Source organism: Macrobrachium rosenbergii, chromosome 16, assembly GCF_040412425.1.
Source record: "Macrobrachium rosenbergii isolate ZJJX-2024 chromosome 16, ASM4041242v1, whole genome shotgun sequence".
In the NCBI taxonomy this organism is placed as follows: domain Eukaryota; kingdom Metazoa; phylum Arthropoda; class Malacostraca; order Decapoda; family Palaemonidae; genus Macrobrachium; species Macrobrachium rosenbergii.
In genome coordinates, this window is record NC_089756.1 from 16993726 (window position 1) to 17018725 (window position 25000).

The 25000-nt window shown below is 33.0% G+C and overlaps 2 protein-coding genes across 2 annotated transcripts in view; one reads left to right on the forward strand and one right to left on the reverse strand.

Annotated features, from left to right (window-relative positions):
* Positions 1 to 25000, forward strand: part of LOC136847113 (DNA excision repair protein ERCC-6-like) — a 248636-nt gene that overhangs the window by 114038 nt on the left and 109598 nt on the right. The window contains exon 3 of the mRNA XM_067118447.1: positions 11750 to 11835. Within this exon, the coding sequence (XP_066974548.1) occupies positions 11750 to 11835 (86 nt within the window). The remainder of the gene's footprint in view (positions 1 to 11749; positions 11836 to 25000) is intronic.
* Positions 1 to 25000, reverse strand: part of LOC136847115 (uncharacterized) — a 140950-nt gene that overhangs the window by 107696 nt on the left and 8254 nt on the right. The gene's annotated exons all lie outside the window — the stretch shown is intronic.

Genomic DNA, 25000 nt, shown 5'->3' on the forward strand with positions numbered 1-25000 from the left:
CTCATGGCAACTCCTGTCACTAAATCTATCTTTAAACAAAGGCCTACTGGAATTAAACACCCAAGTACGAAACTAGACTTTATTGACAAATTTAACGAAAGTAACTCAGCAAAAGCTATGGTCATGAAATGGAGTGATTCACACCCCCTATCAATGGAATTCATAACTAAAGGAAATACTGTTTCACAAACAAGCATATTAATAATTCTATACCAAGTAACACTAGTGAATGACACCCTGGTCATCAAGTACAGTAATAAGGTCATAATTATTCTAGACCAAAGTAAAATGTCATATAGTATGTAAAATAACACCACTTCCAAAATATTCGTTGTCACGGGACGAATCCAGAATTCCTGTTGAAAGAAACATATCATATGTTAAAACCTGAAATGGTGTTAAATGTTATTCCCATTCAAAACAGAAAAATGCACACTGGAGAATTAAATGGGAAAATTCACCATGTAGACATCAATCAATTTCACTGCCTCCCAACCGGGGGATTTCCCTCTAAAGTCTGGAAAAGATATAAGTGTCACTGGGTGATCTTACTTACTTTTCTATGGCCATGAGTAATGTGTCTTCACAGTGGCGGTTTCTTTAAACACAACACCAGGCTAAAAGCACATATCAACCACCCAAGATCGAAGCAGTCTCCCCTGAGAGTGTCTGCTCCTCTGATAATATACCATGGGAGATCGCACATACACATGCACGCACATACCTCACCAGAACCTGGACACTTCCGATGACCATCGGTTCAGTGTTCGAAAGATCACACTGTCTCCATGCGCTTGGATCATGATCAAATAGCTCTCTGTATCCTACTGAGCAAGCTTCCAACATAGACACAAATGCATCTGCAACGGAAGTACACTGACAGGCCAGCACATAGTTCTCCACTGCTGACCAAAGTCAACCAAGACTTAATATATATATATTTTATATATATATATATATATATATATATATATATATATATATATATATATATATATATATATATATACACACACACACACACACACACACCTACATATCACGAGTACGTCTTTGAATTAACTGTTCCGCAGTTAATTAGCGGTCATGAATTCCTTTGAACATTTTTTTTTACTTTTGAATAATGTCAGGCTTTTCAGTTTCCTCTACCCTCTGTAATGTCACACTTGGAGACAAGATTAGTGCTTGTGGAATTTCATTGCCTAATTTACTGTCAGTTTTAGATTTTACAATCTTATGCCTTTCACACATACACACACGCCATATATATATATATATATATATATATATATATATATATATATATATATATATATATATATATATATATATATATATATATATATATATATATATGAGCAGTAATTCGCATTACTCATTTATATCTGTAAAACATTGCTGCCTGGAAAAATAGTATTAATTCACTGCTATTAAACCGACGTTTAACCAAAAGCATAAATGGCACGCACGCTTCAAAATATTTTAATACTAAAAATCTGATGCAGGCCATCATTTTGAAAGACACTGCAATGTGGTATTAATTTTCACCTGATAAACGTCATCCCCACGTGATCACTAAAGGTTACAGGATCAGAGTTCCCGAACGTACTGCAGCTTCTTTGCATTACTTTATTGTTGACGTCATCCCTCTGCATCACTTGTTTCTCTCGTTCGTAAATGATGTCGATTCATGTGCATGCTGGGTTGTTAATTCATTTATGGTCATGTGTTTGTTATTCTAGCTTTTACATATCACGCACTGGCATATATCCTGTGGAAACTTATTGTGTTACCTCACTGTCGAATAATAATAATAATAATAATAATAATAATAATAATAATAATAATAATAATAATAATTCAAACTATTTTAGTAATTTATTTGTTATTTTATCTTTTACATATCACGTAAGGGCATATATTCCGTGGTGACTTCTTTTGTAACATCGTTGTCGAGTAATAATAATAATTATAATAATAATAATAATAATAATAATAATAATAATAATAATAATAATAATAATAAATTAGATTATGATAATGTAAATAAGGCTTTCCATTCGAACAGCGTTCTATCGTCATATCTGATTAGCTGATCGACTTCTCTGCCGTGTCATAAAAGGTTATTTTTTTTTTATTAATTATTATAGTTTGACGTTTACCTTCTGTTCTTGGAAGTTGTAAATTTGTAAATATTCATCAATGCTGAAGTGCTGATTATGGAAGCTTTGTATATTTCAAGAGCACCACCTGTCTGTGTATTTTTCATATGAAATAAATGCATTTACATTTTTTCTACGTGTGTGAAGGCATACACACACATACGCTCATACACACACACACAAACACACGCAAACACATCTATCTATCTATCTATCTATCTATCTATCTATCTATCTATCTATCTATATAGATAGATAGATAGATAGATATATAGATGTGTTTGCGTGTGTTTGTGTGTATATATATATATATATATATATATATATATATATATATATATATATATATATATATATATATATATATGTACACAAACATACATTCTGTGTATTAAATGCAAATGTCGATCCGTTAGTGACTGGTTATGTTATGATTTACTTTTATGCTGTAGTGACGAAATTCAATCTAGCTTTACACTTAGTAAATTAAACCTTGTTGTAACAGTAAATGTTCAGACTTACTCCTTCAATAACGTAACCAGTATCACTGCCATGTAGTTTACCGACAGGAGAGTATACTTCACACTAAGCTTAAAGACCTGAAGATTGTTTCTAAGGGGAAGGAACAATAATTATTCTGAAATTGACTTTCCGCCAATACCTATGTCCGTTTGCCTCAAGTAAAACTTTCTTGTATAGCCAGTAATAATAATAATAATAATAATAATAATAATAATAATAATAATAATAATAATAATAATAATAATAATAATAATAATAATAATGGAGAAACAAATCCTCAGTTATGTATCTGTACATATAGATTTGAAAATAAAGCTAAACAGGGCTTTCGAGAATCTTAAGATTCTCGAAAGCTGCGTGTTTAGCTTTATTTTTAATCTGTATGCACAGATACATAACTGATTTGTCTCTCCATTTTAAGACTCATGCTACTATGAGTATTTTTAATAATAATAAAAATAAAAATAATAATAATAATAATAATAATAATAATAATAATAATAATAATAATAATAATAATAATAATAATGAACCAAAGAAAAACTTCTTTCAGTTTTCTTCTGAAGATGGAAAGAGAAACCCACAAGATTCCTGTGTATAACTTGTTTACTTGTAAAAGTAATATGTAAATATTACAAGTAAACAAGTTATACACACGAATCTTGTGGGTTTCTCTTTCCAATAATAATAATAATAATAATAATAATAATAATAATAATAATAATAATAATAATAATAATAATGATAAATTTAAGCAATAAAAAGTTTATTCCATTTAAAATTATGCTGCTTTCTTTTTTTTTCATCTCACTTCTTTGCAACCTGACAGGCAAACGTCATTGACAAAGGTTGACAATCTTCCAAAGTTATGCGAACGTGCAAAGAAGACGTATCCTCCTGCAAGAGGAATAGGAGATTAATGGAATTTGTCGCATACTCTCGAAAATGCTCACAGAAAGAATTAGTTCTTCTCTTAGATTAGTTACGAAACGATCTAGTTCTGAAAATGTGAAATGCTTCAGGATATGCGTTTTCTCTTAGTAAAGAACGATGTATAATTTTTCTTTGGCTATAGTCATGTGCAGGTTTCGTAAGTATTTAATGATAAATTTTCTGTTTTAATTGTATCAGTTATACGATGAGATTAGAATTTTCGAAAGTTTCTAGAGATAAGTTTTTGAATGTATAATGTCCATCTTTAATTTTTAGTTAATTTAATAATGAAAGTTTTAACAACTTTCCAAAAATTTAACATTAGACTACCATAGAAAACCTATCTTACACATTATCAGTATTATTATAAGATTAATTTTTCACAGCCATCTAAATTATTGCTAGAAATATTGTGGAACACTTCCGTTTATTTTAACTGACTATCAAAGTTTCTAGCAAGTAGGTTTCATAATATTTGAAAACTCTCACGTATCATTTATCAGCAATATGATAAAATCCGGTTGTCACGAATACCAAAAAAAAAAAAAAAATTATATGATTCTATAGAACTTTATCTTTACTTTGTCTGAAATATATAACCCAGTTTTAACGGATGTCTAAAGAAGAAATCTTAAAGTACTGTCCAACATTTCTCTTTAATTTCACCCAAAATACAATCAAATCCAGTTTCTCGCGTCTCCAAAGGTCAGAAAATACTGCTTTTTAAGATGTGCCAATAACTTTCCTGTTTTACACCCTTTTGTTTTTATATACTTACTGCTGAATCTTTGTCCTGTGATTGTCCCAGACAACTCTTTTTGAGACGAAAAGATTTGGAGTCATAAAGATATGTGGAATCATATACTGTAAGATCGGAGGCAAATTCGAGCAGATATCAAAGTAGGAAGGACAGCTTATGTTTTCGTCTTGAAACCGTACAGCAAACGATAACAACACTGCTAAGTAACAAGGGTTCTTTATTTTCCATTTTAACTGTGAGTTGCAAATAAGGAAGAAGAAGAAGAAGGAGATGGAGAGATTAAATATAAAAATGAAAAGATCTTAGAAGAAGAAAGAGATAGACAAGTTAGATATAAAAAAAAGAAAAGATCTTAGAAGAAGAATAAGAAGGAGGAGATGGAGAAATAAAAAGAAAAAAAGATCTTAGGTGGCTCTCCTTCACTCTGGTAAATCTAAAGAAGAAAAGTGGCCCCAAGAACGGCCTTCGAAGATCTCAGCGGAGGTCATTCTTATGAGTGAAGTCTGTTCGACTATCGAGCCTTTTTAACAGTAAAAAGTGAAAGAGTTCGGACATCTTCAGGATAAGTTTAAAGGGTGTTAATACGCGGCGCGGTAGAATGTTTTGTCAAAAAATAGCCGATGAGAGAGAGAGAGAGAGGGGGGTGGGTGGGGAGCCGATTAGAAAGAGACAGCCGATTGGATTGGGGGGAGAGAGAGAGAGAGAGAGGTGGGGGGCGGGGTGGGGAGCCGATTAGAGAGAGACAGCTGATTGGATTGGGGAGAGAGAGAGAGAGAGAGAGAGAGAGAGAGAGAGAGAGAGAGAGGGAGTGTGTGGTGGGGGGGGGCAGCAGATAGAGTGATAAAGGAAGAGAGAGAACCGATTAGAGAGAGAGAGAGGGCCGATTACAGAGAGAGAGAAAGAGAGACGGGTCTTTCAAGTGAGTTATACCTACAAAGATCAAAGGCAGGATTACGAACTGGGATAAAATGAGAGACTAATGTATGACGAAACCAAATCCAATACGACTTTGACCTTTTGGAAGAACTGGCAAAGCCCCGCAGTTAATAAGAAAAGTGGAAGTCTCACCGGACGGTGGGTCAGAATTATACTAGTCTCTCTCTCTCTCTCTCTCTCTCTCTCTCTCTCTCTCTCATCACGTTTTTGATATATCAGTAGGCTACATATTATACAGACATTTTATATATATATATATATATATATATATATATGCTATAATCACTCTTAAACTCTTACAGTCGTATATGTGATTTAATTTTAAATTAAACATCATTTCTTCCTGGTGGTGTATATATATATATATATATATATATATATATATATATATATATATATATATATATATATATATATATATATATATATATATTATATAAACTCTTAGCACACATTTACGAAGTTTGATGCTGTATGCCCTTATGAGATACAAAGACCATCTGTCTTTCTGTTTTTCTGAAAAAGGCTCTCCCTAACCATCTGTTTATTAGATTATTTTGTTCTCACAAACACAGGCTAATATAAATGTGTTCAAAGGCCCGTTTGTCTGCTATTTTTTTTTTTTTTTTTGTACACATTCTGCTACCTTAATATTCGCCTGCCTGTTTCATGTAACTGTTATTTCTATCGTTCAGACGTCTATTAACATTAAAAAAAAAAACTCAATTTGTACAGTTACAATATTTGTCTGTTATTTCCTTCCAACCACGTAGCTTTAAAATAAGAGAAAATTCATATTGGAAATAAGAGTTAATTTTTTTCTGCCTCGAATTACCCACTTCATCGAGAATAGCTCTCCTTTCTTCTTCTTCTTCTCTTGAAGCAGATTTTATCACTCTTTCAAATAAAAAGTCTTCATTGGTATCCTTGATGTACATGTAATAATAATAATAATAATAATAATAATAATTTTTCGTCTGAACTTAAGGTTTAAATCTCTCATCGATCTTTGCCGAGCTATTTCGTATTAGCCAATTTAATCTTTCTATTGTTGATTCACGGAACTACGCATGACCATCGTACCTGTGAGGACTAAATCTTCATCTCTCTATTCACAAACCTGGTCATTTCATTCCAAAGCATATTCGTAAATGTCTTCATTTATAAGTCAGCTCACTGAAACTACGTAACTCAGAAACTTAACACAGAGATCAGTGTAGATTTCTCAGAGGCCTCTAACAATACTTAATACCAATTCTGTGTACAGCAGTTCTTCCACTGTTACCATAACAACTAACGTTTTCGGCTGTCAATTAAACTGCTATCGCCACTCAAGTGACATGACTTTGGGCTACGCTACCTGCCTTAACTTCTAACTGTATGGACACGGCTGTTCCATCCCCCAATTAGCTCAGTGGAGAGGAATGACTTGGAAGGGAAGAGGGTCATGAGGTTTGAAGACTCTCGTTAAGATGGACGGCATTACTCGATATGCTCTGTAAATCTAGTTACCATTATCCGAGGCACCACATTAAACGCAATGAGGAGCAATGGTTACATGAATATCAGACGGAGCAGACACGTTTGTTTGCTTACACACATAGACACTCACTAATATGCATATACATGTATACATATATATATATATATATATATATATATATATATATATATATATATATATAGTATGTGTTAGTGTTACACGAATTTAAGACCCACTCAAATTCTCACTCACGTGAACCAATATATATATACATATATATAAGTGTGTGTGTATAATTTATATACGTGTATATATATACGTATATATATGTATATTTATATACATTATAATATTTATATATATAATTTTAATGTGTGTGTGTGTACATGAATATACTGTACACGCATATCAAGTATTTCCGGATAAACATTTAAGGTATATTCCTCAGTCTAACAATCTCATGCTTATTAAACCCAGCAAGATATACTGATCCAAATCCCCACAAACTGCTAAAGTTTCCAGCACTGAGGGACTTTACCTAAATCCATAATTCTCCTTCTGGCGAATCCGATCCCTCAGGAGCTGCTGCAATACACGCCGTTCCATCGCGTCTCTTCTTGTTTCCACTATTATCTTTCTATTGAAGAGAATTGGATTATAACCAGTAAGAATGAGAGCAGAGAGAAGCGAGAATTTAAATCTTGAAATGCTTGATAAAATGATGTCCTGAATTTGATGGTTTCTCTTTAGGTTCTCTGTGTTGTTGATTTAAGAGTTTTATTTTCCGCGGTTCCACGATGCACAGGAGGCTTAGTCACGTAGCAAAATTACTGTGGCAGTTAAGAATTGTTCGCTGATATTAGTTTCTTCGATGAGGGGCGAGTTTAAGATAGGAAAATGACTTAGACAGCCAGCAAAAGCATGTGGATGGTGTTTGTGTGTGAGAAATTGAGCAGGTCTTACATCACACACACACACACACACACACACACACACACACACATATATATATATATATATATATATATATATATATATATATATATATATATATATATATAGAAAATGCGTGTTAAATTCAACGATACACAGGTGGCTTCGTAATGAAACAAAATTATGATAATTAATTATTGTTCTCGAAACTAGTTTCTTCTATGAAGAGGAACTTTAAGAGAGGATAATGATTTATACATGACCAGCAAAATCATATATATTTGTTTTTAGTGTGTGAGAATTAGAGTGGGTCTTACATTCCACACACACACACACACACACACACACACACACACACACACACACACACACACACATATATATATATATATATATATATATATATATATATATATATATATATATACAGACATACAGAAATGTATGCATACATACATACATACATACATACATATACGTGCATATATACAGAAATGCATGCATACATATACAGTATATGTACATATATATATATATATATATATATATATATATATATATATATATATATATATGTGTGTGTGTGTGTGTGTGTTTTGTGTGTGTGTGTGTGTGTGTGGGTGGGGGATGTATTTACGAACAAATGTATCCATGCCCGTTAATTCTATGTGATCATTTATCCTCATTATGTTTAATGTAATGCCTCGGATAATGACCAAGGATTTACCGAGCATACGGAGTAATGCCATCCATCCTAACGAGTGTCTCCAAACTCCATGGCTTTCCTCTATCCAAAGTCGTTCCTCTCCATAGAGCTAATTGGGGGATGGAACAGCCATGTCCATACGTTAGAAGTTAAGGCAGGTAGCGTAGGCGCAAGTGACGTCACTCGAGCGGCGATAGCAGTTTAATTGACAGCCGAAAACGTTAATTGTTAAGGTAGCGGTGGAAGACTTGCTGTACACAGAACTGGTGTTAAGCAATGCTCGAGGTTCTAGAGTACTGTATACTTGTATTCTACGTCGATTCGGTAAGTAGTTTCGGAACTGCTTGCGCTTTAAACATAAGGCATTAGTTTAGTTGTTTTGCGAGTACGAAGTCTCGCAGTATTCCACAATCCGTTCACGGAATTCCTCCCCTTTTCGTCTTCAAGTTACATCGTTCTTCCTAAACAAGTTTAATTTTACTTTGTATCCAGTTCCAAAATCATGGTCACCCGAAAAACGCAAACACACACATACATATATATACACATATATATATATGTATATATGTCTATATGTATATATACATATGTCTGCATATATATATATATATATATATATATATATATATACATATATATATATATGTATATATAAATATATATGTGAATTATGTTGTGTGTGTTTGTATGTGTGCGTGCTCATGCGCATACGTGTGTGCGTGTGTGTTTTTTAACGAAAACGAAAACATAACCGAATTTTGTCTTTTACTTTTTTATTTCATAATAATCCTTGCCGAACCACGTCTGAAAGAAGACGTCGAGGACGACGCTACGCTTGAACAGCAGTCTATTTGTGTGTGTCTCTCTTTGGTTGTTGTGTTTTTTTTTTTATTCAGTTCAAGTCTTGAAAGAAAGTCTCTAAAAGTCTTCGAGGTATTTCAGAGTCGTTTCTTCAGCGGGGGAACGAACTGGGTATATCTCTCTTTTGGATCAAGGCGAGCAAAAGAGTTATTCTATATTCACTTGATTTCTTTAAAGGTTTGAATGACTTGTTTTCTGTTGGCAGTATTCTTTGGTTTATTGAGAAGTCGTGAAATTATGAATAGGTTTTTCATTACTTTGTTCTGTCGGTAAGGAATTTGCGCTTTACGAAATAAGATGACTGAAGTAGGAATTTGTGAGGAGGCTTAACATTGTGTGTCTGCTTTTTCTTGTAATTTATACTTATAGAAGTGTTATATTTACAAAAGGAAAGGTTGACATATATATATATATATATATATATATATATATATATATATATATATATATATATATATATATATATATATATATATATATATATATATATATGTATATTACTATGAGAGTTGTTATTATTTCTTGTTTTATTATTAATATATATAATGCATATATATACATATGTGTAATGTATGTATACGTATATGTTATACATATATATATATATATATATATATATATATATATATATATATATATATATTGATAAAAACAATAAATATTTACAATTCTTCCTGTAATATATATATATATAAATATGTATATATATATATATATATATATATATATATATATAATATATATATATATATATATATATATATATATATATATATATATATATATATATATATATATATATATATATATATATATATCACTCATACCTTCGGCTTTTCACAACTCCATCCAGATCGTGAACTGTGAAGTTAGTATCACTTGATGAATGTTGACTGAATTTTCCTTTTTCAGATTTAGCCAACCCTTGAATAAAATAAGTTCTTGTCATTTATGCAGTTTTGGTCCCTCTGAAATTTCATGCTTAGTTATGTAGTGATTCAAGCGTTACACTGTAACAGTTGTCAGTGCCTTGTCTTGGCAGTTACAAAATGACAACACTTATCATTTCAGTGTCGAAAGTAGCTAGTGCTGGCTGTTAGCCTATTGGTGCATGGACATGCATTCATGCATGTTTCTATAGAAATGAGTTATTCTCTATGCCAATCCATATGCTTGTATTAAACTCGTACACAAAACTTACTGACATATTTTATATAGTTGGTTGTAATATATTTGTATACCTAAGTTTTGCGAATATATTTTCTATTCTGTGTGCACAAACACACAGCTACACACAATTTCCTCGAATACGTACAGTACATGTATACACACTCACAAACACACTTTGCAAATCAAACTTGGTAAAATACTTCAGTCAGTATCTTGAAGCCAGTCTTGCAAAAACAGATGATTTCCTAAATACGCCGGTTCTTTTGAAATCATTTATTTTTTGTCTAGGTGACTTGTAGGAATATCATTTATGTATTTACTTATTTATTTTTTCATTTGTTTGCTTGCCTGTTACCAATTATTTTTGCAGTATTCATTGGTAATGAGTTTATGAGGTAACTGTTTTTAGTTATTCACATTCTCTATTATTCTTTACTTAGGTTGGTTGATTCTCCCTCCCCCTTTTTTTTATAGATATGACTGATTAATAATTTTAAACTTCAGTACAACTACTACTACTGCTGTTACAACTACTATGCTACTACCACCACCACCACTCCTCTCTCTCTCTCTCTCTCTCTCTCTCTCTCTCTCTCTCTCTCTCTCTCTCTCTCTACATAGCTCCAAAATACCTTTACTTTCATTGCCATCATCACATTCACATTGTATACACGTTTTCAGAGACCAAATTGTAATAGCCCTTGACTAGCTAAGCAACAAATAAATAAATATATAAATTAATAAATGGATAAATAAATAGATAAACAAAGAAATAAATAAATAAATGAATAAATAAACAAATAGATGAAAATCTTAAAAATTGAGCCAGTAATAGTGAGATTTTGTCAAAGTCAGTGGCGAGGTTATTGTGCAATATGAGAATTTCTGTGGTAAATCTGAAGAAAGGACATTAGCACACGCAAGACTCAGACATCCAATTTTAGAGAATTCAAGTCTCTCATTTAGAGAGGAGTTGGCTGAAAGACGCCTGACCACTTTAGGAAGAATAATGGGCTCTGACTATACTTAGGAATATTCTTCCTTATTCAGTATTATTCAGCAAAAGAGTCAAAAGTTAAGTATATCTTAGTTTAACCAGACCACTGAGCTGATTAACAGCTCTCCTAGGGCTGGCCCGAAGGATTAGATTTATTTTACGTGGCTAAGAACCAATTGGTTACCTAGCAACGGGACCTACAGCTTATTGTAGAATCCGAACCACATTATAGCGAGAAATTAATTTCTGTCGCCAGAAATAAATCCCTCTTATTCTTCATTGGCAGGTCGGAGATTCGAACTCGCGGTCAACAAAGTGTTAGCTGAGAATGGAACCCACCCACCCATCGCGGAACTGAGTCAGTTGTCCTCAGTAAGATAAGTGAAAATTATTTTGGAAAAACAAATTAATGTTGAGATCATGTTGAGATTTGGAAAGCATCCATAGAGCACATACATACCCTAGTCCTTCCTTCCGCCCCCAAATGGTTTACTTTCGCTAAAAATTAAAAGATTCGGTATCCTGATCCATCTCAAAATTTCATAAATTTTTCCTTGGCCCGGAGTCCAGTCTGACGCAAAAACTTTTTAAGATTTATCTATTAGATTTGGAGAATTCTAGACATACAAAAAGACGGACACACGGACATACAGTCCGATAAGCAGAAAACTATAACCTCCCTACAGCTTTGCTGGTGAGGTAGATATACTATAAAATATGTGCAATATAAATTTTATTTTCTGTTTGTATTTTTTCTATGTAACCTTGACTTTATATAATTTTCTTCTGGTAAAACCTTCCGTATGATTCATATATATAGTATATATATATATATATATATATATATATATATATATATATATATATATATATATATTTCATGTTCTTAATGTTTGTTTCATTCTCAGTCTTTCATATTATATTTAGTTACTTTCAGAACGAAATGAAAATATCGCGATTATTCATTACCATTGACCTGCAGTCTTTTTAATTATGCCCACTGGACCTGTTTTTATTCTCGTGCCCTCGCACGGCATCAGTGACCCTGATAATTGTGACGCTAGATAAGCTGCAGTCAGTTATTCAGTCAAAAACGTCCTTACATATTTAATCCCATCTAACGTTATTCCATTTTTTTATTACTACTTAATATACAAAAATATTATCGATATTTTGATATTATTACGAACAAGGAAAAAGATAATTAGCATCTAAAGCAAGATTCCAGTGAGCTAAATATGTATATCTTATATATAAAAGTGGATGTTTGTATGTTTGTAACTTTGTGCGCTATAGAAATCCGAACCGCTTGACCGATCTAAACAAAATTTGGCACGTGGCCATCATTTGACTCAACTTCCTGTAGATAATAGGGTAGGTTTCAAACCTCGGATTCCATAATAAGTTGTCGGTCCCGTTGCTAAGTAACCAGTTGGTTCTTAGCCACGTAAAATAAGTCTAATCCTTCGGGCCAACCCTAGGAGAGCTGTTAATCAGCTCAGTGGTCTGGTTAAATTAAGGTATACTTTTTTCAAACCTGTACCCCTTTCCCCTTCCCCATTCCCCTTTCCTTTCCCTGAAACTGGGCTGGTGCTGCCTGCACACTTAGTATTAATGTGGTAAATAAGCACTATGGGTTTATCATACCTTATTTCATATACTCGGTACCATAGAAACTTATTACTGAAAATGCTTTTCTTTACTGTGATTAATAATTCTGTATCAAGGTTTGTGTTTAGGTTTAGTAGGGGTGTGTTTAGGTTTAGTGGGGGTGTGTGTTTAGGTTTAGTGGGGATATATTTAGGTTTAGCAGGGGGTGTGTTTAGATTTAGTAGGTGGTGTGTTTAGGTTTAGTGGGGTGTGTTTAGGTTTAGTAAGGGCGTGCTTAGGTTTAGTGGGGGTGTTTCAGTTAAGTGGGGTTGGTGTGTTAAGGTTTAGTAGAGGGTAAATGTGACAAGTCACCACAGTAATATCTGGATAAAATGGACAGTAACCACAGTAATACTTGGATAAAAGGGACAGTAACGCCTGGCTAAAAGGGACAGTCAGCACAGTAATACCTGGGGGACAGTCACCACAGTAATGTCTGGATAAATTGGAAAGTCACCACAGTAATATCGGGGGGCGGGGGACAAGTCACCAGTATTGTATGGATAAAATGGACAGTCACCACAGTAATACCTGGATAAAATGAACAGTCACCACAGTAATACGTGGATAAAAGGGACAGCCACCGCAGTAATACCTGATAAAAGGGAGAGACAATATAGTAATACTTGGATAAATAGGAGAGGCACCACAGAAATATCTGGTTAAAAGGGACAGTCAGCACAGTAATACCTAGCTAAAAGGACTGTCAGCACAGTAATACCCGGATAAATTGGACAGTAAGAACAGTAATACCTGGATAAATGGGACAGGCACTGCAGTAATAACTGGATAAAAGAGACAGTCAGCACAGTAATACTTGGATGAATGGGACAGTCAGAACAGTAATATCAGGTTAAAAGGGACAGTCACCACAGTAAAACCTGGATAAATGGGACAGTCACTACAGTAATATCTGGATAAAAGGGACAACCAGTACAGCAATACCTGGATAAATGGGACAGTCACTGCAGTAATACCTGGATATAAGGGACAGTCAGAACAGTAATACCTGGATAAATGGGACCGTCACTGCAGTAATATCTGTATAAAAGCGACAGCCAGTACAGTAATACCTGGGTAAATGGGACAGTCACTGCAGTAATATCTGGATAAAAGGGACAGTCAGAACAGTAATACCTGGATAAATGGGACCGTCACTGCAGTAATATCTGGATAAAAGGGACAGCCAGTACAGTAATACCTAGATAAATGGGACAGTCACTGCAGTAATATCTGGATGAAAGGGACAGTCAGTACAGTAATACTTGGATAAATGGGACAGTCACTGCAGCAATATCTGGATAAAAGGGACAGTCAGAACAGTAATACCTAGATAAATGGGACCGTCACTGTAGTAATATCTGGATAAAAGGGACAGTCAGAACAGTAATACCTAGATAAATGGGACCGTCACAGCAGTAATATCTGGATAAAAGGGACAGTCACCACAGTAATGCCTGGATAAATGGGACAGTTACCACAGTAATATCTGGATAGACGGGACAATCAGTAAAGTAATATTTGGATAAAAGGGACAGTTAGTAGAGCAGTTTCTGGAGAAAAGGGACAGTCACCACAGTAATACTTGGATAAATGGGTCTGTCAGCACAATAATAGTTGAATAAAGGGACAGTCAGCACAGTCTTTCCTGGATAAAAGGGAGTCAGCACAAGGAGGTACAGGAAAATTTTTCTGAGTCCTCCAGAGTTTTCCAGGGCAGTGCCGGGTTGGTCAGCTAGTAATAATTAAATTGTAAACAAGACAAGCAAACAGAAAAGAAGTTAAATGTCTAAAAGTAATGATGCCGTATTAAAATTTCATTACTATATGCAATTAAATTTGCAATTTCCTACAAATGATTTTGTCATATTCCATTTCTTTATTCAATATATCAAGCACCATTTCCTGAGAGCTTTTCGAATGGAGGTTAAGGACCTTTACCCTGTTTCATAATATACTGTGTTCATTAATAATAATAATAATAATAATAATAATAATAATAATAATAATAATAATAATAAAAAGCTAATTTCAGTAATAATAATAATCAAGCTAATTTCATTTATAATAATAATCAAGCTAATTTTAATAATGATAACAAAATGACGACAAACCAATTGACATTTCTAATAAGATAAAAAAATAAGAGAATGGAAAGACACTGTTTGGTTTTCCCTTTTGGAATTCGCTAGGGTTCACATGATCCGCTGCAGCTGATGTTTGCTCTCTTGATTGATGGAAAGGAAGCACACGATAAGGGCAATAGGGATGATTTCGATCACAAGCGACACAGCAAATAGTCCGGAACAAACGTGAGAGGAAATGGCGAAATATCGGAATGGATCAGTAAAAGGGTTACACACTTTCATTTGAGAAAAGGGCGAATGATTCTGAGGTGTTTAGAGAGAGGAGGAGAGGGAAGACTTAAAAAGTGATGGATAAAATCGGAATGGCGGGAGTGTGTATGAGGTAGAGGTGAGTGGCGTATTGGGTTATGGATTCAACGAGGTGCTCATGGGCTATCTGTACAGGTGTTTCAAGAGGGTGATGCTGTGGCAGTTTTTCTACCCAAACGCTTCTTCCACATTTCAGCCGCCTACTCTGAAGGGTACAGGCACACTCAAGTACGTATGATATATATTTGTATATATATATATATATATATATATATATATATATATATATATATATATATATATATATATATATATATATATATATACACACACACACTCAAATATATGTATATATATATATATATATATATATATATATATATATATATACACACACACACACTCATATATATGTATGTATTTATATATATATATATATATATATATATATATATATATATATATATATATATATATATATAAAACCTAATGTAAAAGGGTAAAATGAGAGAGAGAGAGAGAGAGAGAGAATCAATGATGAATTGAAAGGAAAAAGGGAGAAAAGGGAAAAATGAGTCAATATTAGTTGAAGATAGAAATAGAGAGACAGGTAAGACAACAAGACATCTGAAGAAACTGCTTAGGAATCCACACAGAAATGAAACAGACTTAGTCGCGTTTTACTGCAGCTTAAACCGGAATATCAAATTAACTGTGTAGACAGGAGTTCGCGCCTTTCTAAACAGTCACCCGATCCAACTACTCATATCTGACAGGCTATAATCCATTTACCACCTGTACAGTGTCCCCAAGTCCCTCCCTCATTAGCGGATGCTCAAATTTGATTAGAGGGCATAGATCCGGAATCACCACAGATTTGGTTTAGTGCCCAGCAGAGCTTAGCTATATAGTTATGTATCTTACGTTGTTATTATTATTATTATTATTATTATTATTATTATTATTATTATTATTCAGAAGAAGAACCCTATTCATATGGAACAAGCCCGCAGGGGCCATTGACATGAAATTCAAGCTACCTCACGCGGTACACTGTAGGCATTACTTGAGGTTCTTTGCAGCGTGCCTTAGGCACCTAGCTGCAACCCCTTTCGTTCCTTTTACTGTACCTCCTCTCATGTTCTCTTTCTTTATCTTACTTTTCTCACCCTCTCCTAACAATGGATTCATAGTGCAACTGCGAGGTTTTCCTCTTGCTACACCTTTCAAACCTTTTACTGTCAATTTCCATTTCAGCTCTGAATGACCCTATAGGTCCTAGTGCTTGGCATTTGGCCTAAATTCTATATTCAACTCAACTTAACGACAGTAAAATGTCATCTTCATTAGTCATGTAGACTGTGCGAATCACGAATATGCCTAGATAGATAGATAGATAGATAGATAGATTCATCTCCAAAGTTATGGGATACAAGATTCTCTTCATTTGATATTGTAACTCAGTGTGCACTCTCATAATTCATCTAACCTTAGTGATTCTGTATAGTTCAGCAATTCTGGTGCAATCCGTGTAAGAGGTTAATCTTTGGCAAGCACATGAATGTAGTTTGCTTTCGGTAAGTAGAAAAGGTAAGGGGGGCGGGGTTTAAGTTAAAAACTACTCGAAAAGGATCAAAACCTTTAAAGCGACTGACACGAATGCATCTTATTTTTAATATTTTAATGTTGGCTTCAGTTTGTGCTAATTTGATATTTTTCTTTGCGCTGTTTTCGTTCAATATAGTCTTTTGTTCGTTAACAACGTGAAAAATAAGTTTTGTTAGTGCCAAAACTGATTATGCAACATGAAGTATCTAAAACGCTTTTCATTATATATATTTATTTATATCATTGCAGTAATTAAATGACCGGACCATTTTTTTTAGTCACCCCTTTTTTCATTTGTCAAGGTATTCTTTTAAATATCATTTGTAGGCTATTAATTGTATTCTAAGTAAGTCTTTTGGTGTCGACTTCTTTTTTCTTTGCGATTTCTGGTTTCTTTTAAAGTTATTTAACTTTTCTGGCATTCACATCCACTCGTTTTCGTAATTTTTCTTTCAGTAATCAAAATAGGAAAATTCCGGCACCAATCTTTATTTCTCTCCAGATTTATCGTTTCATTTCCAAAAACCTTAAAGAAAAAATGCCGCATTTCTTCACACATAAAAGCAAGATTATGGAAATACTCCTATATAGATATATTTCATTCTGAGTCGAAGCCTAATAAAAAAATAGATTATTTGATAGGTTTTCTACCTATCGAAAATATATGCTGATAAGGCTTTCACCTATCGGCCATATTTTAATACTAAAACAATAATTCACGGTTTTTATTATAGAGGGAGCAATTGAATTGACCTGTTTATTTTATCTTTCAAACAGATTTATATATCAATGTATTGAATACTGAAACTATGATTTATAGGCAAGTCTTTTCCCCAGTATTTGGTTGTCTGGACATTTTTAAACAAGTTACGATTAATGGTATCTTGTCTAGAAAATTGGTCAGCAATTTTGGAATATTGTTGAAGATAAGTTACATACAGTAATATCTTTTCTTGAAGTGAGTCAGCCTTTTCAAGATAATTATTAGGACGAGCGACGACCAGTAACAACTTGTCTTGAAAGTGACCAACCATTTAAAAATCAAGTTGTAACCATCAAAATTTTGAACAGCCAGCATCAGTATCGGGATATCATTGGAACTTACTTCGTCATTTCGTATAATTTATATTTTGTTATTATTTTTCGTAACATTCCAGTCTCATATTTGTGTCCTGTCTATATTTTATATTCATTTTGTTATTTGTTTATTCAAATCATATCGTGTTATAGCATTTAGCAATCAGAAGTCAGTAATAATTTCAAAATAACAGACATATGTCGAAAAGATATATTTATCCAAAAAAGTTCTCTTCCCAGTTCAATAATCCCAAATTCAGAAAATGAAATTATTACAAGAAATCAAGAGACAATCTATCATAAAAATAGATGTGTAATTGAACTTCCTAAAAACTCAAGCTCTCAATGAAACGGGGTAATTAAGAGCATCCAATAAGAAAAATAAAGAAATTAACTCTGAGTAATTTTTCAACAGACCAGAAACGCCGCTCTTTTTCTAAGGAATAAATCTGGACTCTCGAAACAGATGAAAAATTCTTTTCGACCCGCTGATTACCGGAAATATTGCAAATTGAAGTAACAAAAAGAAAGAATGTTATTGGGAGTACTAAGAAAACCTTTCAGGGAAAACTGATTTTTTATTAATTTTATTTCTAAGATTTTTCTTAGTCCCTTAAATCTTGATTGGTTTTCAGATGTAGTTTATGGAATAGAAAAGTACGTTGTGTAAAGACTCCAGTTCATCGGTTTTTAGAAGTTTGTGTTCATAATACTTTTATCAAAGATTTTTCCCTTGAATTTTTAAAATTGAATTCAAAGGTTTTTATTTCCCATATACAAGGAATTTTTCTCGTTTAGCTAGATTACTTAAATATAAAAGCGTTTTCACTAGCATTTACTCTATGAACCACGCGGAGGATTGCACCAACACACACACAAACACACACACACATATATATATATATATATATATATATATATATATATATGTATGTATGTATGTATGTATAGTGTGTATGTACTTATGTGAGTGTTTTTAGCATATCTTCGAGTATTTAAGTACAAAGTTGTCTGATCGATACATAATGCCAGCACATTTATTATGAAACTGCGTGCATGTACATACATAATACATACATGTACACGTACATTATGCTTATATGAAACATTTCGAATAACTTTATGGTCATACACTATCAGCACGCAAAATCGTGCAAAGGTGTGTATATTATTCGTTGTAAGACATAACAAGCTATAAACTTACGATAATGATTTATCTGAATTTATTGACTGACAAGACGTTCTTCACATCGTCACCTTTTAAATGTGTTCATCGTGAGGGATATGTTTGTCAGTAGAGAAGTGATCTTTAATTAATCCCAGTACACACAAAAATTTGTCTTTTACTTTTCTATCTCATCTTTTCCTCTCATGTATATATATATATATATATATATATATATATATATATATATATATATATATATATATATATATATATATGTATATATACATGTGTAAATTATATGATATATATACATATATATATATGTACTATATACATATACGTATATATATATATATATATATATATATATATATATATATATATACATATATATGTTTGTATATATGTATATAGTACATACAATTTATATAAGTACTTGTATATATATGTATATATTTGTATACACACACACACACACACACACATATATATATATATATATATATATATATATATATATATATATATATATATATATATACCCTGTACACACACACGAATTTTATGAATTCCCTGACACTGGCATATAATTCTGAGTAAGCTTGCTTAGCGAGTAAAGACCCATTTCTGCTTGCTCCATTAACAAGTATCCCTATATGAATAACAGTGGGTATTATTACTGAAAGTCATTAAGAACCTAAAGAGGAGGTTCCGAGGTAAACTAAGCATCTGTGTTCAACAAACAGTCACGTTTGTGCAACAAGATGGAGGGGAAAAAAGGAGGATAATTAACAAACATTTCTGAGACCGTGGCTCTCATTCTGTGTGGATAATACCCAGTCCGACTCGCATACTTGTGGTTTTATAGTATTATTTATAGCTCGATACTGAGTGGCTGACATTTCGTTTGTGTTTTATCTACAACGTCCGAAACTGACGATGTTTAAACAACTTTCTCATTACCTTTACGCTTCGTACGCAGCTGAAAGTTGTTCTGAGATATTATTATTATTATTATTATTATTATTATTATTATTATTATTATTATTCAGAAGATGAACCCTGTTCATATGGAACAAGCCCACAGGTGCTATTGACCTGAAATTCAACAGAAAGAGGAAAGAAGATTGGACTAACGTTAACGTAAGTCATTCATCATTCATTAAAGCTTATACATAAGTATCTCATAACTTAAACGACGCGCTCAGACCATTACTGTTTGCTTTATGACGTTTCAAATGGTTTGCATTGTATCTCTACGCATTTTCTCTTTGATTTTAAATCTTATGTAGTTTTCTTTTGGAATTTAGACGTATTTTATATCCTTTTAAAGCATATTCTGTCTCTCTCTCTCTCTCTCTCTCTCTCTACATACATACATATATACATATAAATGTAAATGTGTGTATATATATATGTATATGTATATATATAATATATATATATAGATATATATATATATATATATATATATATATATATATATATATATATATATATATATATATATATATATATAAAAAGCATATGTATGCTTCACATGGGACGTTTTATTTAAAGCTATATTATACTACTACAAATGCGGTTCATTTTAATATGTAAATTAGGTAAGTTCCCAACAAATAGTGATTTCTTGTACTTGTATATCGGGATTATATATATATATATATATATATATATATATATATATATATATATATATTTATATATTAAATTTATATATATATATATATATACAGTATATATATATGTATATATACAGTACAGTATATATATAATATATATATATATATATATATATATATATATATATATATATATATATATATATATATATATGTTATATATACGTCCTGCCTCTAGGACAGGTAATATCTTTATAATAATGAGAAGGTATATCAATTAAAGGCTATAAGAAAGCGATTAGGATAAAGACTTTAAGTAAGCAGAATTATTCTGCAGCGCATAAGTTCATAATGATAAAGTTACCATAACCTAAAACCCTCCAAAAATGAATTACCAGCATGTTTTCCGTGTTATGAAATTACAATCGAATTTTTAAATACGACCCTAGTGCCTTTAAGAGGAAAGAAAAATTACGTAAATTTTATGGTGTTAATCTCATCATACTCTTTAAGCTAAGGCTACCCAGACATGTGTCTTAACACTGTCAGTTTATTGTGAGAAGTTTACCTAGATAATATTCTTCATATTATGTTTAGACTGATAACTGTAGCAAAAAAAAAAAAAGATATAAAAAAATCCTTCTTATGAGCGAATGAGAGAGACCGAGAGACCGGTAAAAGTTTTGGTGTATATCAGGTTCACAATAATAGTCAGTGGTGAATTATGCTGATTTTATTTAAACGGTACAAGAGCTTTCGAACCCTGTCCTGGGTTCATCATCTGACTTGAGACTGAAGATGAACCCAGGACAGGGTTCGAAAGCTCTTGTAACGTTTTTATAAAATCAACATAAATCACCACTGAATGTTATTGTGGACCTGATATACAGCATATCCCGTTCTCGATCTAGAGGAAAAAGCTTTGGTAATAATGGATGTACCGAGGTTTATCTTCCCGGAGGAAGTTTAAGATCAAAGAAACCGGAAGTCTGTCTTATAGAGGCGGGTTTACCAATAAGCAGATTGTATCTCCTCATGGCATTGAACGAATTGTTATTCTCTTTTATTATCTGCAATCAGTCCAATAGCGTGCCGGCTGAAGCCCTCTTTTTGCTTGGTGAGATAGGGATATGTCTAAATTATCAGTCTAAATTACATAAATGTCTCATCTTGATGTTGCATACTTAGTGTGTATCACTTACATAATGCTGAAAAAACATTATCCTTGTATTTTCTAGATAGTATTATTATATACGTTGTATCTGATTACATTATTGTGTCTGTCAGCGCAGTCTTCATCATTCTCTCATTTACTGGACCCATTCCGTCATATCCTCAGGCATTTCATTTTGATAATGCACGTTAAGAAAAATGACTTTGTGGGTGTGCGCTGCAGTCCACAATACAGTCTAGGTCATTTGGACTCCACTGTATTTACGCTTCCTTCACCTTTTATCATTTCAGTTACTGCAAATTAAAAGGTAATCGTTTTCGTTAAAAGCCATATTTTCCGCCGTAACGGGAAAAGTTGTTTTCAGTCGGTTAAGAGATTTTTATAACTTTGTCTCGCCCATAAAGCAAATTGCCGTTATTCCAGATTATTAACAATGCCTTGACGCACTTTACAGTGAGCTGCAAAAATATGGGGAACGAGTCTATACCATATCGGTCTAAACACGTTAACTGCAACTGAGGCCTTTCTTTCGTTCTTTTCGTTTTACACAATGAAAATGCGATTTCTTCTGTCAAAAAATGCTATCATACGAGTCATTATCGTCAAATATATGATTTAATGAAAGGAAAAGTCTTAACGAAAGCGATCAAAGACAGTGCAATTTGTCAGTTTCATATTTTTAAGTTTCTCTCACGAAACATTTTTTTAAATGTTCCAAAACGTTTCGTTAGGTACGAGGGCTGTTCACTGTGCAAGACTGTATACCGCCAAAATTGATTTCTCTCAAATTAATTGAATAAGAAGTTTTCAGGCGCAAGTAAGTTACATCTAACATTAAATGGATTCTGTAATAAATAGATGTTTTTAAATAAATTTTTTTTCTGCTTTAATCAAGAAAAAAAATGCTTGTTTTCATTGGCCACGACAGTCAAATATTCACTTAGGGTTGCACCAACTGACACTTCGGGTCAACTCGCAAACACTCAAAATGGATCACCTGAGAGCATGAAAATGAGGCATTTATGCGATTTCTCTTTCCTTTAATTTCTTTTAATAAAGAAAGACTTTATAAAAATAAGACCCCCTAGGATTGCTGCTGTCAGTGCACCTCACATGGTGCACTGTAGGCATTACTTAAGGTTCTATGCAGCATCCCTCTGGTCCCTAGCTGTAACCTCTTCCCTTCCTTTTTCTGCACCTCCGTTCACATTCTCTTTCTTCCATCTTACTTTCCACCCTTTCCCAACAATTATTTCAAAGTGCAAATGCGAGGATTTCCTCCTATTAAACCTTTAAAACATTTTTACTCTCAGTTTCCCTTTCAGCGCTGAGTGACCTCATAGGTCCCAGCGCTCGGCCTTTGGCCTATAGTTTATATACGAATTCTGATAGAAATAAGAAATCTTTTCAACTTACAAAGCTTTATTGTTGAACGTCAGTTTATGCTTTTCGGCCTACAAGCAGTAACCAGAGTAATTAGTCCTACAAAAATAAATCTTACTCATAACTAAACCTCAGGCAATAATGAACTAATTAGACCTACTGGTTCACTTAAAATTTGCCTTTAGATTATTGATATGAAAGTCGATTTTATGCTTGAGCACTGAAACAATAAATCAACTTCTAACTGTAATCAAAATATTTCGATCTCATGGCCAAGCAGTATGTTATTTTTAAGGAGAAATATGCAGCAAGTATAGTAAATATTTTCCTCAGTCATATAGATACCAAGGTGATACAAAGACAGAGAGCAGCTGTTTAATAAAGGCATACTTTTCCCATGCAAGTATTGTTTACTCCTCAATAAAACTTAAATAAAAACGGAACAAGAGAACAAGCTATTGAGAGCCTCAAGTGTTGTGTGTGAACTTTGCAGCTTTCCTGGAGAAGTGTTGCCATCTTAGCGCTTTTAATCGCAATATCCAGGTTTTTAGTTTTCCGTAAAAGAAAGCTATTGTGACGGCTTTGTCTGTCAGTCCGCACTTTTCTGTCCTCACTTTTTCAGTCCGCCCTCAGGTCTTAAAAAATACTGAGGCTAGAGGGCTGCAAATTGGTACCTCGGTCATCCACCCTCCAATCATCAAACATATCAAATTGCAGCCCTCTAGCCTCGGTAATTTTTATTTTATTTAAGGTTAAAGTTAGCCATAATCGTACTTCTGGCACCGCTATAGGTACCAACCACACAGGCCACCACCGGACCGTGGCTGAGTTTCATGGGCCGCGGCTAAGAGTTTCATGGGCCGTAGATGAAAGTTTCATATAGCATTATACTCTGTACAGAAAACTTGTTTGCGCCGAGGAAACTTCGGCGCATTTTTTATGTTTTTATTTTGTGACAATCTGAGAATAAAACGATCTGGTGGGATTTGGGAACAAAGTAACAGTCAATCAGTTATTGTAATATGAACAGTAAAACAAGTTGTTCTCAGAGCTTAGTTTAAAGAGAACTGATGTCAGCAGATGGAATACTGGTTCATCTTATTCGACTTTTCGGTTGCCAACGCTTGTTAGATTTTCGATGGGCGGACCGAACATTTAAATTATTATTATTAAAATGATTTTACCAGACCACTGAACTGGTTACCAGCTCCCACAGGGCTGACCCGAAGGATTTGTTATTATTTATATTTTTTTATATATGTTTTGTCAATGAAGTTGCAATTTTATTTTTTCAAAAAGTTTATAACTTATTTAATTGCAAATGCTGAAGTTTCTGACAAAATTTCACGGATAAGTCTCTGTAATTGAGATATACTTTGAAGGAAGTCCGAAAGCAGCATAAGAATTAAGGTTTGTTCTACCGTAGTAACGTGTTTGCAACTTGTTGTTTGAGTCC